This window comes from Octopus bimaculoides, chromosome 5, assembly GCF_001194135.2.
Source record: "Octopus bimaculoides isolate UCB-OBI-ISO-001 chromosome 5, ASM119413v2, whole genome shotgun sequence".
Classification (NCBI taxonomy): domain Eukaryota; kingdom Metazoa; phylum Mollusca; class Cephalopoda; order Octopoda; family Octopodidae; genus Octopus; species Octopus bimaculoides.
This window is the reverse complement of record NC_068985.1, coordinates 60024337-60037730: the sequence shown is the minus strand read 5'-3', so window position 1 is coordinate 60037730 and position 13394 is coordinate 60024337. Positions and strand designations below refer to the sequence as shown.

Genomic DNA, 13394 nt, shown 5'->3' with positions numbered 1-13394 from the left:
AGAGAGAGAGAGAGAGAGAGAGAGAGAGAGAGAGAGAGAGAGAGAAAGAAGTAAAAAATGAAGTCATGAGAATTTACAGTCCCTCCTTCTAAATGATCTCTCCCTCTCTCATATATATATATATATATATATATATATATACGTGTGTGTGCGTGTGTGTGTCATACACAGAGACATTATACATATACACATATACTGTATACATAATATATAATAATATATATATATATATATATATATATAGATGTGTGTGTGTGTGTGTGTGTGTGTTTATAGAAAAACAAATTCAGCCATTTACACATACATATAAACACTGACACATCACAGTAGAGCTCCGAGAGAGGCCAAGTTGAATAGAACAACAGTGAAGTGTCTATTAGAAAGCATGTACAAGTGGCAATGATAAGTTAAACGGATTATCAAGGAGAGGAAGGGTGGAAGTGTGTTTATACAGTTACACATACAGACATAGAATAGAAAAGAATTAAAATGGAATCTGACTAAAACACAAAACAACAACAATAATAATAATAATAATGGTTTCAAATTTTACCACAAGGGCAGCTATTTTGGGGGAGGGGATCAGTCAATTACATCAACCCCAGTGTTTCACTGGTACTTAATTTACCAACCCTGAAAGGATGAAAGGCAAAGTCGACCTTGGCGGAATTTAAAGTATCTGCTGTGTGTGTTTACTGTTCCCAGCAAACCTGTCAAAGGACTAGCCTAGAATTACATCATGGATTTGCTGTTGCTGAAATATTCCAGCAGACCACACACACACACACACACACACACACACACACACACAGTTTCTCAGTATTGCGTTAACACACAAAGAATATTTAAAAAACAAGAATAACAACCTGCCAAGCAAAAACCACACACACACACAGCATGGTACTTTCTTTTTTATTTGAAACTCTTGTACAAGAGTTAAACGAAAAAATTCACACCTTATGAACATTTGGCAACAGTCTTTCTTCCTGTTCCATCCCAACCCTCCATTTAGTTGTTAACTTATTATTATTAAGGTGGCAAGCCAGAAGAATCGTTAGTGTTGAACAAAATGCTTAGTGGCATTTCTTTCAGATCTTTACATTCAAATGCTGTCAAGGTCAACTTTGCCTTTCATCCCTCTGGAGTTGATAAAATAAAATACCAGTCAAGGACCAGGGTTGATGTAATCAACTTGTTCTTCACATCACCTCAAAATTACTGGTCTTATGTCCAAATTTGAAACTATTATTATTATTATTAGTTTTTGTTAGAGCATCAGACAAGATATTTTACAGCATTTGCTCTGAGTCTTTAAATCCTGAGTTCAAATCCCACTGAAGTTAACTATGCCTTTTGTCCTTCAGAGTCAATAAAATAAAGTATCAGTTTAGTACGGGAGTTGATGGAATTCCAATTTACCAGTAGTATTGGTAAAATGGTAAGATACCACTGGCTTGAGGCAACAGCAGTATTTATAAAACTCTGTAACAACACTAAATAGTAAGATCCCCAGATGGATTTGACATCAAATTCAAAGTACCTCAGGGTGATGCACTGATACCTTTTCTCTTCATGATCACTATGAATTATGTCCTCAGAACATCACTTGACAATCTAAATAGTCTTAGTTTTACACTTGCAAAAAGAAGATTGATCGGACATCTAGCTCAGAAAATAACTGATGTAGACTATGCTGATGAATTAGCTTTGACACAATACCAAACTCTACCCAATTACTTCATGGTCTAGAATTAGCTGCACATGATGTTGGACTACTTGTTAATCTTAGTAAAAACCAAACTCATTGTTCTCAATCAACAAGGATCCATCATCAACATCAGCAGAGATCCCATCAGTCAAGATGATGATTTCATGTACCTCAGTTCTGAGATAACCTGAACTAAAAAAAGACATAAACCCTAGGATAGCCAAAGCATGGTTGGCATTAAACAAATTGGATGTTGTCTGGAAATTAAACTTGTCAGACAACTTTAAGAGGAATTTTTTTTTTTTGCATCTGTAGAGTCTGTCCTTTCATATGGAGCAACATCCTGGACATGGAGAACTTAGACCTGAATGTTTAGAGCAGTCTTAAACATATCTTGGGGTCTCATACCACCAAAAAACAGCTGTATGGAAATATCCAGCTTGTTTCTATCATTATACGGGAAAGGTGTTTGCACTTTGTAAGATATTGCTGGTAAGCTAAACAAGAGCTGGCAAGTGACTGACTGCTATGGATACCAAAGCATGGCCATACTAGAGCAGGTTGTCTAAACAGTGTATGTAGATCAACTCACAAGAGACACTGGATGCTTCCATGAAGAGACCTATCCCAACTAATGCAGGACTGGTATGCACAGGTTAAAAATAACCGAGCAAGCATGACCAGATAATGATCAACACCTTCTAAAATGTCAGGCCTTTTACAACTGCTTGTTGTTCCTAATAACAAGTAATTTAACCTTGCTTCTCATCTATTCCCAGTTATCCACCACAGGGAGCATTTTCAGGTAAGTTCTATCATAATGCACTCTGTCCCTCCCATTCTATCTCTTCCCTGGCTCAGTAATATTTATTCTATAATTCTCTCAACAACTATCATCAACTCTCACAACTTTATATCTCTTCTCATCATCATACTCAATCTCTCTCAACTAGATACTTATACAAAGAAAGTTTGTTTGCATGTTGACTGCTAATAACAGTAAATAAAATGAAAATAATTTAGGCTTTCTGTGTGTTTTCTACTAATATGGCCTCCAACATGTTCACTATGGTCTTTTTTTTTTCTACAAATGGGTTTAGGTAGGGTGGATAAATTACTAATACAATTTGTAGTGCAGAAGCGTGGAAGTTGTAAACATAATTTATGGACACCCTGTATATATATATATATATATATATATATATATATATATATATATTCTCTTACATATAATATCACCTATATTCTTGAATTATAAGGGTCATTTTACAGGTTGCTTTTTGTTGCAAGTTAAATTATAATTATTGTATGTATGCCATGATGTTATTCTGATAGCAAAAATTATATTTCCAAAATTACCTGTAATATGACAGGCGATACTCTAGTTACCTCACAATTTGCATACAATTTCAAGACAAGAAATGTATGTTCTATTTTTTTCCTTTTTACTTCAGTAACATGACTGTGACCATCTTGGGGCAGTACCTTAGTTCAACAAATCAACCCAAATACTTATTTTTAAATATTATACTTATTCTGTTGCTCCCTTTTGATGAATTGCCAAGTCATGGGGATGTAAACAAACTAGTACTGTTTGTCAAGTAGGAGTGGGGACAAACGCACACACACACACACAATGGGCTTCAGCACAATATCTGTCAAGCAAATTCACTCACAAGGCGTTTGGTCAGCCCAGTACTATATAAAGATCACTTTCCCAAGGTGCTGTGCACTGGGATTAAACTCAAAAGCTTGTGTTTGCAAATTAGCTTCTTAATCACAGAGCTACGCTCCCTTTCCCTTTTCTCTCTTTCCAGGAAACTAAAGAAAAACAAATGAAAGAATTGGTTCAACAATTAAGATATTTTTCATTCTTGGAATATTACCATGTTTTTAACCATGTTGTGATTTGAGACTCACAAACTGGATACTTGTAGCTTCTTAGTTAACAAGAATGCTGCAGTTTAATTAGTTTCCAACCTTTAATCATTGATTCCATTGATGGAGTGCCAACTTTTAGTAGATATGTTCTTCAAGAAAGAATTTAAAAGGTTTTCTTTCATCTTTCAAATGCTGAGAGACTCATAAAACTTATGGTACACTACAGGTACAAGCATGGCTGTGTGGTAAGAAGTTTTCTCCCCAACCACACAGTTTTAGATTCAGTCCCACTAAATGAGAGCTGGCAACAGAAAGGATATATGGTCTTAGAAAATCTGACTCAATAAGTGGACATTATAACAATGATTACACACACAAAGATACACATTAGATTATTATGTGTTTGAAAAACAGTGAAAATCAAAGTAACAATGTGTATATCTATTTTTATCATGTTCAAGTAGATTGAAACATGAACATGGCTCTTCACTGTTGGATTTCATCCCAGACAACAACATCTCCTTAAAGACAATGTGTAGAAGAACATGTTCACTACAAGTGATGTCAGTGGACAATTAGACACCAGTGTTTCAATGTGGTTGCACCTCCTCAGTAATTGACACTAACTGGCTCTTTGGAGTTATTTAGGAACAACTGTTCCTATCTATAAAAAGTAATAAACAAAAAAAGCTGATGCCAAACTGATTATTAAATAATAAAAGGCATGCAAAACAGCAATCAACAAAACAATGTATACATCATTCTTAACATGTTCTGGCACACTTAAACATTGAACATTAATGTTTAAGCCTGCTGGAATGTGTTAAGAATGGCTGTACTCATCAATACATACACATACAGGTATCCCCTGTATTATAGAAATGTTGCATTCCTGTCTTAATGTGATGCTTTTGTTATGAACAATGTATTTTCAACAGACTTCTATGGAACATGGAACTCAACAATCCACATTTTAGAATTCCGGCTTACAGTTAAATTTTCAGGAATGTAACATTCCTATAATGTGGAAGAAGCCTGTACACACACACACACACTAAAATACAAAGAACATAGTGCCAAAAGTGGTAACTCAATATCTAAAGATACATTGTTAAGGGATATTTAGTATCCCTTAACAAAAAGCAACCCAGCTAAAACTGTGCCCTCCGTGTGCAGATATTTGTAAATAGCCTAATACTGCACTGATGACCTATCTTTATTTCTGATTGGTCCCTTTACTATTATAGCTGAGAATTCAGTTCAATGTCACACCTCAAATTCCCAGTAAATAACCAAAATGTGAGGGTGTGGGTGTGGATGAGCATGCATGCGTGTGTGTGTGTGTGTGTGTGTGTGTGTGTGTATATTTATATATATATATATATATATATATATATAGTTCAAATTTACAGTAAACAAAAGACGAAGACTGGTGAAGGAACAACATGCAGGTGTATTAGTTTAACACATAGGAGAATGGAAACATCTTTGACATTTTAAGCCTATGCTCTTCAACAGAAAGGGTTGAAGGAAAAAAAAAAACGGAGAGAGAAGAAAATGAAGAGAGAAAAAGTGTGTAGGGATTAAAGGTTCAACATGATAAAAAAAAAAAATATATATATATATATACATACACACAACCAGAGAATACAACAAATTTAAAAACAGCATAAATATTTTTGTGAATATAAGCCATTAAATACGAAAGAGGAAACAGACCAGAGCAAATCACTAAATACAGTGTGTGGCACAAAATCCTCCCTTATTTTACGCGGCCATGAGAGTGATGCTTGTGTAACTGTATAACAGTGTCCATATAGCTAATGTTTGATATGTTTGTTTTTAGTTACCATCATGGTTTAAATTGATGTGGGCTTGCTGTTTTAACACTTATTAAGGAAGGCTAATTTGGGTGGGATTTTTGCCCACTCTCTATTAGAGGAAACATAGACCAAAATAAACTATGTGTCATACCTTTAAATCTCTGTGGACAACACGCATATTATGACAGTACTCCACAGCAGAAAGAATCTGCCAGAACTTTTTCCTTGCTTCCGACTCAGACATGCGACCTTTCTGTGCAATATAATCTAAAGAAACAAAAAAATTACAAATACATTTAATCAACAAATATGTTTAATAACAAATATATTTGATTAACAAACTGTTACACAGAGTGGAATACACACATAAACACCAGCTTCAGAGACTCAAAGAACATCCTTCAATGAAGGATCTGACAATGTATATTTATTCAACACAATATATATTTATACACACATGTATGTGTGTGTGTGCATATATATATATATATATATATATATATACATATACATATATAGATGAGGGCAAGTCAGAAAGTAATGCAATTTTTTCACCCTTGTATACTGCTGATGTCATAAAAAATAAACTTTAGAGAGAATGTGGAATAATTCTTTTTTCTTTTTTGGAATTGGATCTTGAAGTACATATAAAGCTACAAATAATAGCATGTACATGTTGTCATGTATACAGGAGATGTAGGTTCATACCACATGGGCAGCCTTCAATTTTCAGGGGTTTTCAAACCTAATATTTACATATTTGCTCAGACTTGTGCCTTGGAGGGTAACTTTCTAGGTGCAATTCCATGGTCATGCATGACCGAAGGTGGCCCTATCCTAACCTATCTCTATATATTTATATATTATTATAATACAACAAGCCTTACAAAAAACTACTACCCAGGGTTTCCTGGTCAAAATATTCATTTTGCCATTCATCAAAATGGTGAAAACAACAAGATGGTACAAGTTCGTTTTGCCATGACAGCATGGATTTCTGAGGCATTGTTTTACAACTGCATACCCATCTATTGCTAGATCATACCTAGTTTTCAAGCAAGCAATGTCTTATTCCATGTAATTTTGAAAGTACAAAGCAAGTGGATGACTTATTGACAGAAGAACTGACAAAAACAACACTGCCCATACATCACAACTTTTGTAAAAGTGAGCAAAATATAAACAGACACATGCAAGCATAAGGACACAGTCCTGTACTATACATTTTACACATAAATATGGCAACTTAAAACTCTGAAATACCATTACAAATTCTTAACACACCATCTCTAATAACGCTCTCATGATGATCTCATTTATTTATTACATTACTTAAAAACAGTCAGTTTGAACCCTAGAAACTAGTGGCAGCCCCTGAAGGGCTGGTGTCAAAAGGGTTAAAGCTGCCCTGAAAAGAACAAAAGGATAATTCTGTATTATTTACCATTTTATAAGGAACACCTGGCAAATGAACCTGTTCATTTTTCTTTAGATAGTGAAAGGGTTAAAATCATGAAGCTGCAACTTTAAGTCCTTTGACCTGACCAGCAACATTGTATGGGTGTGAAACAAGTGAGGGTGCTTGAGATGACCTGCTACAGATGAACTGTAAATTAGTTGAGTGGCCTGTAGAACAGATGACTTGGTGCAGGAGGATAAGGGAGTAGAATAAAAGTTGGTGACAGTGATTAGACAGTAAAAATTACAATATTTTGGCCATGTTATCTCTGACTGCATCTTTAGTGGCTGGATGGATGGAAATTGTCTCACAGGTGACAAAGATGAAGAATGAATGATGACATCAAGGACTAGATGGAGAGGACCCTGGGAGAACATACAGCTGTAGTACAACACTGTTGTGTGTAGTGAGATGTGGTGGGTGTGCCAAAGTCTCTAAGCCCCCCCCCCCCTTCACACCCTATCCATAAAAATAATAATAAAACACGCATAGTCCTACAGACTCACTCATTCATTCATGCATTTAAATGCTAAGCTAAAATTCTTCGACTGAAATCAAAATTTTAAAATTAAAATCAATTAAAAATGCAGTTATATATTTAAGAGATGAGGAATTATGTACATTATTTACATTCGACGGATATTTGTCCTCATCTTGTTTGTTGTTAACACAATGTTTTGGCTGATATACCCTCCAGCCTTCATCAGGTGTCTTGGGGAAATTCCGAACCTGGGTTCTCATTCCTAAGGTATTTTTCGATGTTGTTATTATTATTGTTATTATTGACCTGAATAATAATAATAATAATAATAATAATAATAACAACAACTACATTGAAAAATACCTTAGTAATGAAAACCCAAGTCTGAAATTTCCCCAAGACACCTGAAGAAGGCTGAAGGGTATATCAGTTGAAACATTGTGTTAACAACAAACAAGATGAGGACAAATATCCATCGAATGTAAATAATGTAATTAAAAATGTGTAGCTGAAATTTTACTAAATATAAAATTTCTTTGTTTAAATTCAAAATTTCATTTCAGATCTGACCCACTCCAGCACCCCATTTCAGTTTTAGGAGACAAAATAAAAGTTCCTGAGTATATAGCACATTAAGAAGTCAGTTCCTGAAATGTGTAAACTTACCAAATATCTCTCCTTTTGGGGCATATTCTGTCACCAAATAGAGCATTTTCTTAGTTTCCATCACCTGCAAAATAAAAAAAGAAGGGCAGGGCTTAAGAAAAAATCCCAAATAAAGCATATAAAAAATATAGGTGCAGGTATGGTTGTGTGGATATTGGAGTTGGGATTCTCTTTGTGGAACTGGTAAATGGAAACAGTATGGAAGCTGTGTGTGTGTGTTTGTGTGTGAATGTTTACATTCTACATCCATACATGAAAAAGATTAAGCAAAACACACACACACACAACCACCCCACCAAAAGTGAAATTGTTAGATTTGTTGACATTACCTGTTGATAAATCGCCCCATAGCTCTGCACTTTCAAAGTGAAAAAAAAATCCCCTTACTTATGTATCTGGCTGTAAAACAACGTCTCAGAATGTATTCATTCAATATATACTAGCATGGAAACTAAATGATAAATGCTAAATTCTCTGATGATAGGAATTTGTGAATAGAAATTGATTGTTAAACTGATAAATGCTTTTATTTGGTTATTCCGATTCAACTTAATAGAAGTTAGATGGAGTTGGCCTATTTGTGACTACACAGGCATCTAAAACAATTAGCAAAAGCATGGAACATGTCACCAAATCAAACCCAATGTGAATAACTATGGTTGTTTGTCAAGTGCAGCACTAATTTTTATGATCTCCACTGGGTTACAAAGTCAAACAGGGTATGATTTGAAGGAGATTTATCTGCAATTTCTAACACTTTAAACAACCACATAGAGAGGCTCCTCACTAGCTTGAGTGAAGTAAAGATTTGTCTTCTGTGTGCTGCTTGACATGATTTTAATCACATGGAGGTTACTTTTGTGTTGTATACAGGGTCAGCAGATGTCTGGAGCAGAAATACCACCCTTAACGTTAAACCTGATACAGGTGATGTAACTGAATACATCGTAAATATGTAGCTTAAATGAATCTGTGGGGGCAGGGGAGAGAGGGTCAAAAGTGTGAACATTTATGCTGATTAGTGTTGTAGAGAGGAACATGATTAGAGAGACAGATGGAAAATGAAAGTTGGTAGTGAGGTGAGAGTGAGTTATAATAGCTTAACTAATTATAATTACTGGATTTAAGATTTATTAATAGTTTCTGGAACTGGAGAGTGATTGAAACGAGTTAAAAATAATTACATATTTTAATTTGTGATGGCATAATTTATATGAAATTGTACTGAAACACTGTATATGTGTCATCCAGCACTTAAGCAAGCCACCAAACTTTCTTTGGTACTGGACAAATTTTCCAGCAGAGATCTTAAAAGAGAGAGAGAGGTCACTTCTGTACAAAAGTGCTTTATCACCACATCACAGAGGCATGGAATTTGGCATATATACTTCAACATTGGAAGGATTCCAACATTGTCATTGTTAACAAAAACAAAGTTTGCTCTAACATTATGTTCACAGTACCTCTATTCATTATTGGAAAAATCTGGCCAAGGTTATTCTGCAAAGACTTGTACAGAAAATATCAGAAAACACTATACCAAAGTCACAATGTAGCTTCCACAGAGTCTATGGAACAGTGAGCATAAACTTCATTAGAAGGAAAACTTCAAGAGATGAACATCAGGATCAGTTCATTACCTTCATTACCTACGCATGAAAGGTTTTTGGTATTGCAAACAGGGAATTTTTGTAGGATGTTCTCAGAAAGTTTAGTCACTAGTCCCAAATTTTATTTGGGAATCTACACCAGTTCCATAGAGATGATGGCTGTATTTGTTGTTGATAGGTGCACTTCAGTATAAAAACTGGAATTAGACAAGGTCATCAGCTGGCTCCTGTATTATTTAATAGCTTCCACATCAGTGTCACAACGCTGCTATACAGATGGAAAGGGAAGAGAGAATTCCTGTTAAGTACAATTAATAGCTTCAACTGAAATTTAATGAGAATGACTTCAGCATCGGGCTACCATCAAGACTGGATTTGAACAAATCATTGTACTATGGTATGTGGATAACTGTATCTTCATAGCTGATACTACACTATGAGACATCATGAAAGAATGGTTAAACAGACACCTCCACTATGAGGTTTACAGTTTATATATGTGTATATTTATATGTGCAGATGTATGGTTAAACAGACAATTTAATTTCCAGAAAACTGAGGTCATTTGCTTGTAGCCCCCTGCTCTACCCTCTCTTCTTATTTTCATCAGAACAGCAACAATTTAAAAATCTGGCAGTATCAGTACCGATGACTGTTCACTGGACAGAGATTCTTAACTACCTTAAACAAGCCTTTGCATCCTCTGGAAGGCTCAAGAAGAAAAATCTTGACAACCTAGCCTCCACATGAAGGTTTGTCTACCAAGAATACTTATACAAATATGAAACATGGTCCATACATCACCAACATATTGAGACTCCTAAAGGCCTTTAATACCCTGTAGTCTTTAACACATGATCCTTTCACTCCTCTGGTGAGGTAGGTTTACAAAGAGAAATCTTCCCTAAATCAACAGCAGCAAAACTGAATCTATATGAAACAGAGCTTTGACTGAGATGAATCAAGTATGTATTACACATTCCTCATGTAGCATCTTCTGTGCCCACGTATACCACAGCCAAAGCTAAGCTGAAGGACCAAAGATGTGGTTCACAGGCTTCTTTGAAGAGCAACAACATTAATCTATAGAGCCCATAACACCAGTATAGAGGTGGCAATGCTAGACGCCCACATGCCATAGCATCAGTAAAGTGGTGTGGGGGTCATTGAGTGCAGCATGTGTTTGATCCACCAATCAGAATGTCAGTTACATCTGAAAGGAGGACAATATGCCTGTATCCAGTTCCAATTGTTTTGGCATGTTCTTGTAGAAATAGGAAGAAATTTCACAATGGAACAATCTCTAGTGTTGAAAATGATCATGGGCCATCAAAGTCAAAATGCAAGAACCAGAAGCTATACACTGCCAGTCAAGTGTTTACATATTGGATAAATTCAATGAATTAGATACCAAAAATGATGCACATTACCCAGATAGTGATTTGGAATCTGTTTCTGATAATGACAGGTACAGTGCAAAGTGAAGGCAATGACAGCGAAAATGATTTGAATAATGAATCCAAGGCAACAAGCAGGGTTTCACATTTTGGTCTGGCTGGTACAGCAAGGTGGAACATTGGCATTAAAACATTGATAATTACAAATAAAGTGTTTGCATGCTTTGTAGCCAAATGACACTGTTGAAATTGTATCATATATATATATAAATGTTTTGATAGCCTTGCTTCTAATCTCTGTCAGAACCAGGTACAAATAGCTAAGGAGTCCAGGCACAGGATGAAATAGCACCAAAGAGGTCAGGGCTTAAAGTGTTAACCCTTCAACCGTGGAAGATATTGCTAGTCACTTGTTATATTGGTGGACTCCCTGTTGGAAGGAAGTTGAATATATGGAGGAGGAGAGATTGATTTAGCAAAACCAGGAGTATCAAGAAAAGAGGAATTTATAGAGTAATATCTCATCTCTTTGACTAAACACTTATGTGTCCTGTTTGCAAATGAAGTTGTATATCAAGGATTGGGATGTGCAGTCATGAAAGAATCTGCAATTTAGGTCATCACTGGATTTGATGCAAGTAAGTATGGATGTAGATGTCCATGTGCACAAATAGATGGGAGTGCATATTAATTGATGTATGTAGGTTTGTGTATGTGTGCGCATGAATAACTGACTATATGTATGTATGTAGAGGAGAAACAAAGAAAGAATAGATGTGAATAAGCAAATAAGGAAACTGTCAAATGAACTTAAAAATGTCTTCAGCAGAAATACTTTGGAGGTTTAAATTATGATTGATTAAAAAATTATATAGAATAGATGGATAGAGTTAAATAGAGAGAGGAAGTTAACGAAATGTGGGCAGATATTTGACTTGGTGGTAAGTAAGTTTGACTGTAAAACTACATGGTTTTGAGTTTGATAGTACTCCAGGTTATGTGGTTGCACTTTACATAGATGTTGATTTGTCACTAGAAATCATAAAATCTAGTGAACCATTAACATGAGAGCCACTAAGAACCTGTCACCAGTGAAGTTATTCTTCACAAAAGTGCATGTCTGCCTGTCAGTCTATCTGTCGATATATAATGTAGGGTGTGAAGGTGCATGGCGTAGTGGTTATGGTATTTGGCTCACAATTGTAAGGTTGTGAGTTTGATTCCCAGTGGTGTGTTGCATTCTTGAGCAATATGCTTTATTTCCTGTTGCTCAAGTTGACTCAGCTGGCAAAAATGAGTTGTACCTGTAATTCAAAGGGCCAGCATAGTTACTTACATTCTATGTCATGCTGAATTCCCCCTGAGAACTACATGAACGGTACACATGTCTATGGAGTGCTTAGCCTCTTGCATGTTAATTTCACAAGCATGCTGTTTCATTGACTGGATGAACTGTAAACCTTGTTTTCGTAACTGATGTGCCAGTTTTGTTATATTTGTCCATGTAGGGAAAGTGGGTATATTAGAAGGGTGAAATGTGAAGCAGTATAAAGAAGAGGAAGCTTGTGAAATATATGTGTAATATATAGAAGTGAGAGAGTAAGAGAGAGAGCACATGAAATGTGAGTGTAATATACAGGAACATGTGTTAATAATTGGTGTCATACATAGAGGGAGGTTTGTAAGATGCATAGCATTTTCTGTGGTCTCAGGTCAACTTAATGCCATGTGAGTGAATATAGGAAGACAAAATCTGAAGAGACCGTAAAAGCCAGTCAGATGGACTGTATCTTTAATTCAATATCACATGCTGTGTCATGATGATTTTGATTAAGAATTATGTTAAGTATACATGTGTGTGTGTCTGTGTGTTGGAGGTGAGGTGGAGAGGGAGAGAGAAAGGAAAAGAGAAAAAGAGAGAACTTACCTGATACAGGCGAACAATGTGCGGGTGTTTCAGAAGTTTCATTATCTGAACTTCCCGGTGAACTTTCCTAAGATTGGCCTCATCCAGTTGCGTCTTGTCAATGATCTTGATAGCAACCTTTAAAAGAAACAAGCAAAGAGACATGTACATATATGTATATACATGTGCATGTGAGAGTGTGTGTGAGTGTCTATGTATGTGTACACACACACACACACTCTTGTTAGTTGTAGAACACAACTGTCACTACATATATCTGATCATTGTGTAACGCATGAAAATACTAGATTATTTCAATATTATAAAAACTGCAAATAATAAAACGTGAAAATGAAGGCTAAGTTGGAATTTCACTGATTAATATATAGTTCTATACACAATATATATACATACGTATATATATATATATATATATATATATATATATATATATATATATATA

At 35.4% G+C, this 13394-nt stretch overlaps 1 protein-coding gene across 1 annotated transcript in view; it reads right to left on the bottom strand.

Annotated features, from left to right (window-relative positions):
* LOC106872502 (serine/threonine-protein kinase SIK1) overlaps positions 1 to 13394 on the bottom strand; it is a 69590-nt gene that overhangs the window by 12731 nt on the left and 43465 nt on the right. The window contains exons 2-4 of the mRNA XM_014919520.2: positions 12953 to 13069; positions 8019 to 8082; positions 5564 to 5679 (exon numbers count right to left, since the gene is read on the bottom strand). Of these exons, the coding sequence (XP_014775006.1) occupies positions 5564 to 5679; positions 8019 to 8082; positions 12953 to 13069 (297 nt within the window). The remainder of the gene's footprint in view (positions 1 to 5563; positions 5680 to 8018; positions 8083 to 12952; positions 13070 to 13394) is intronic.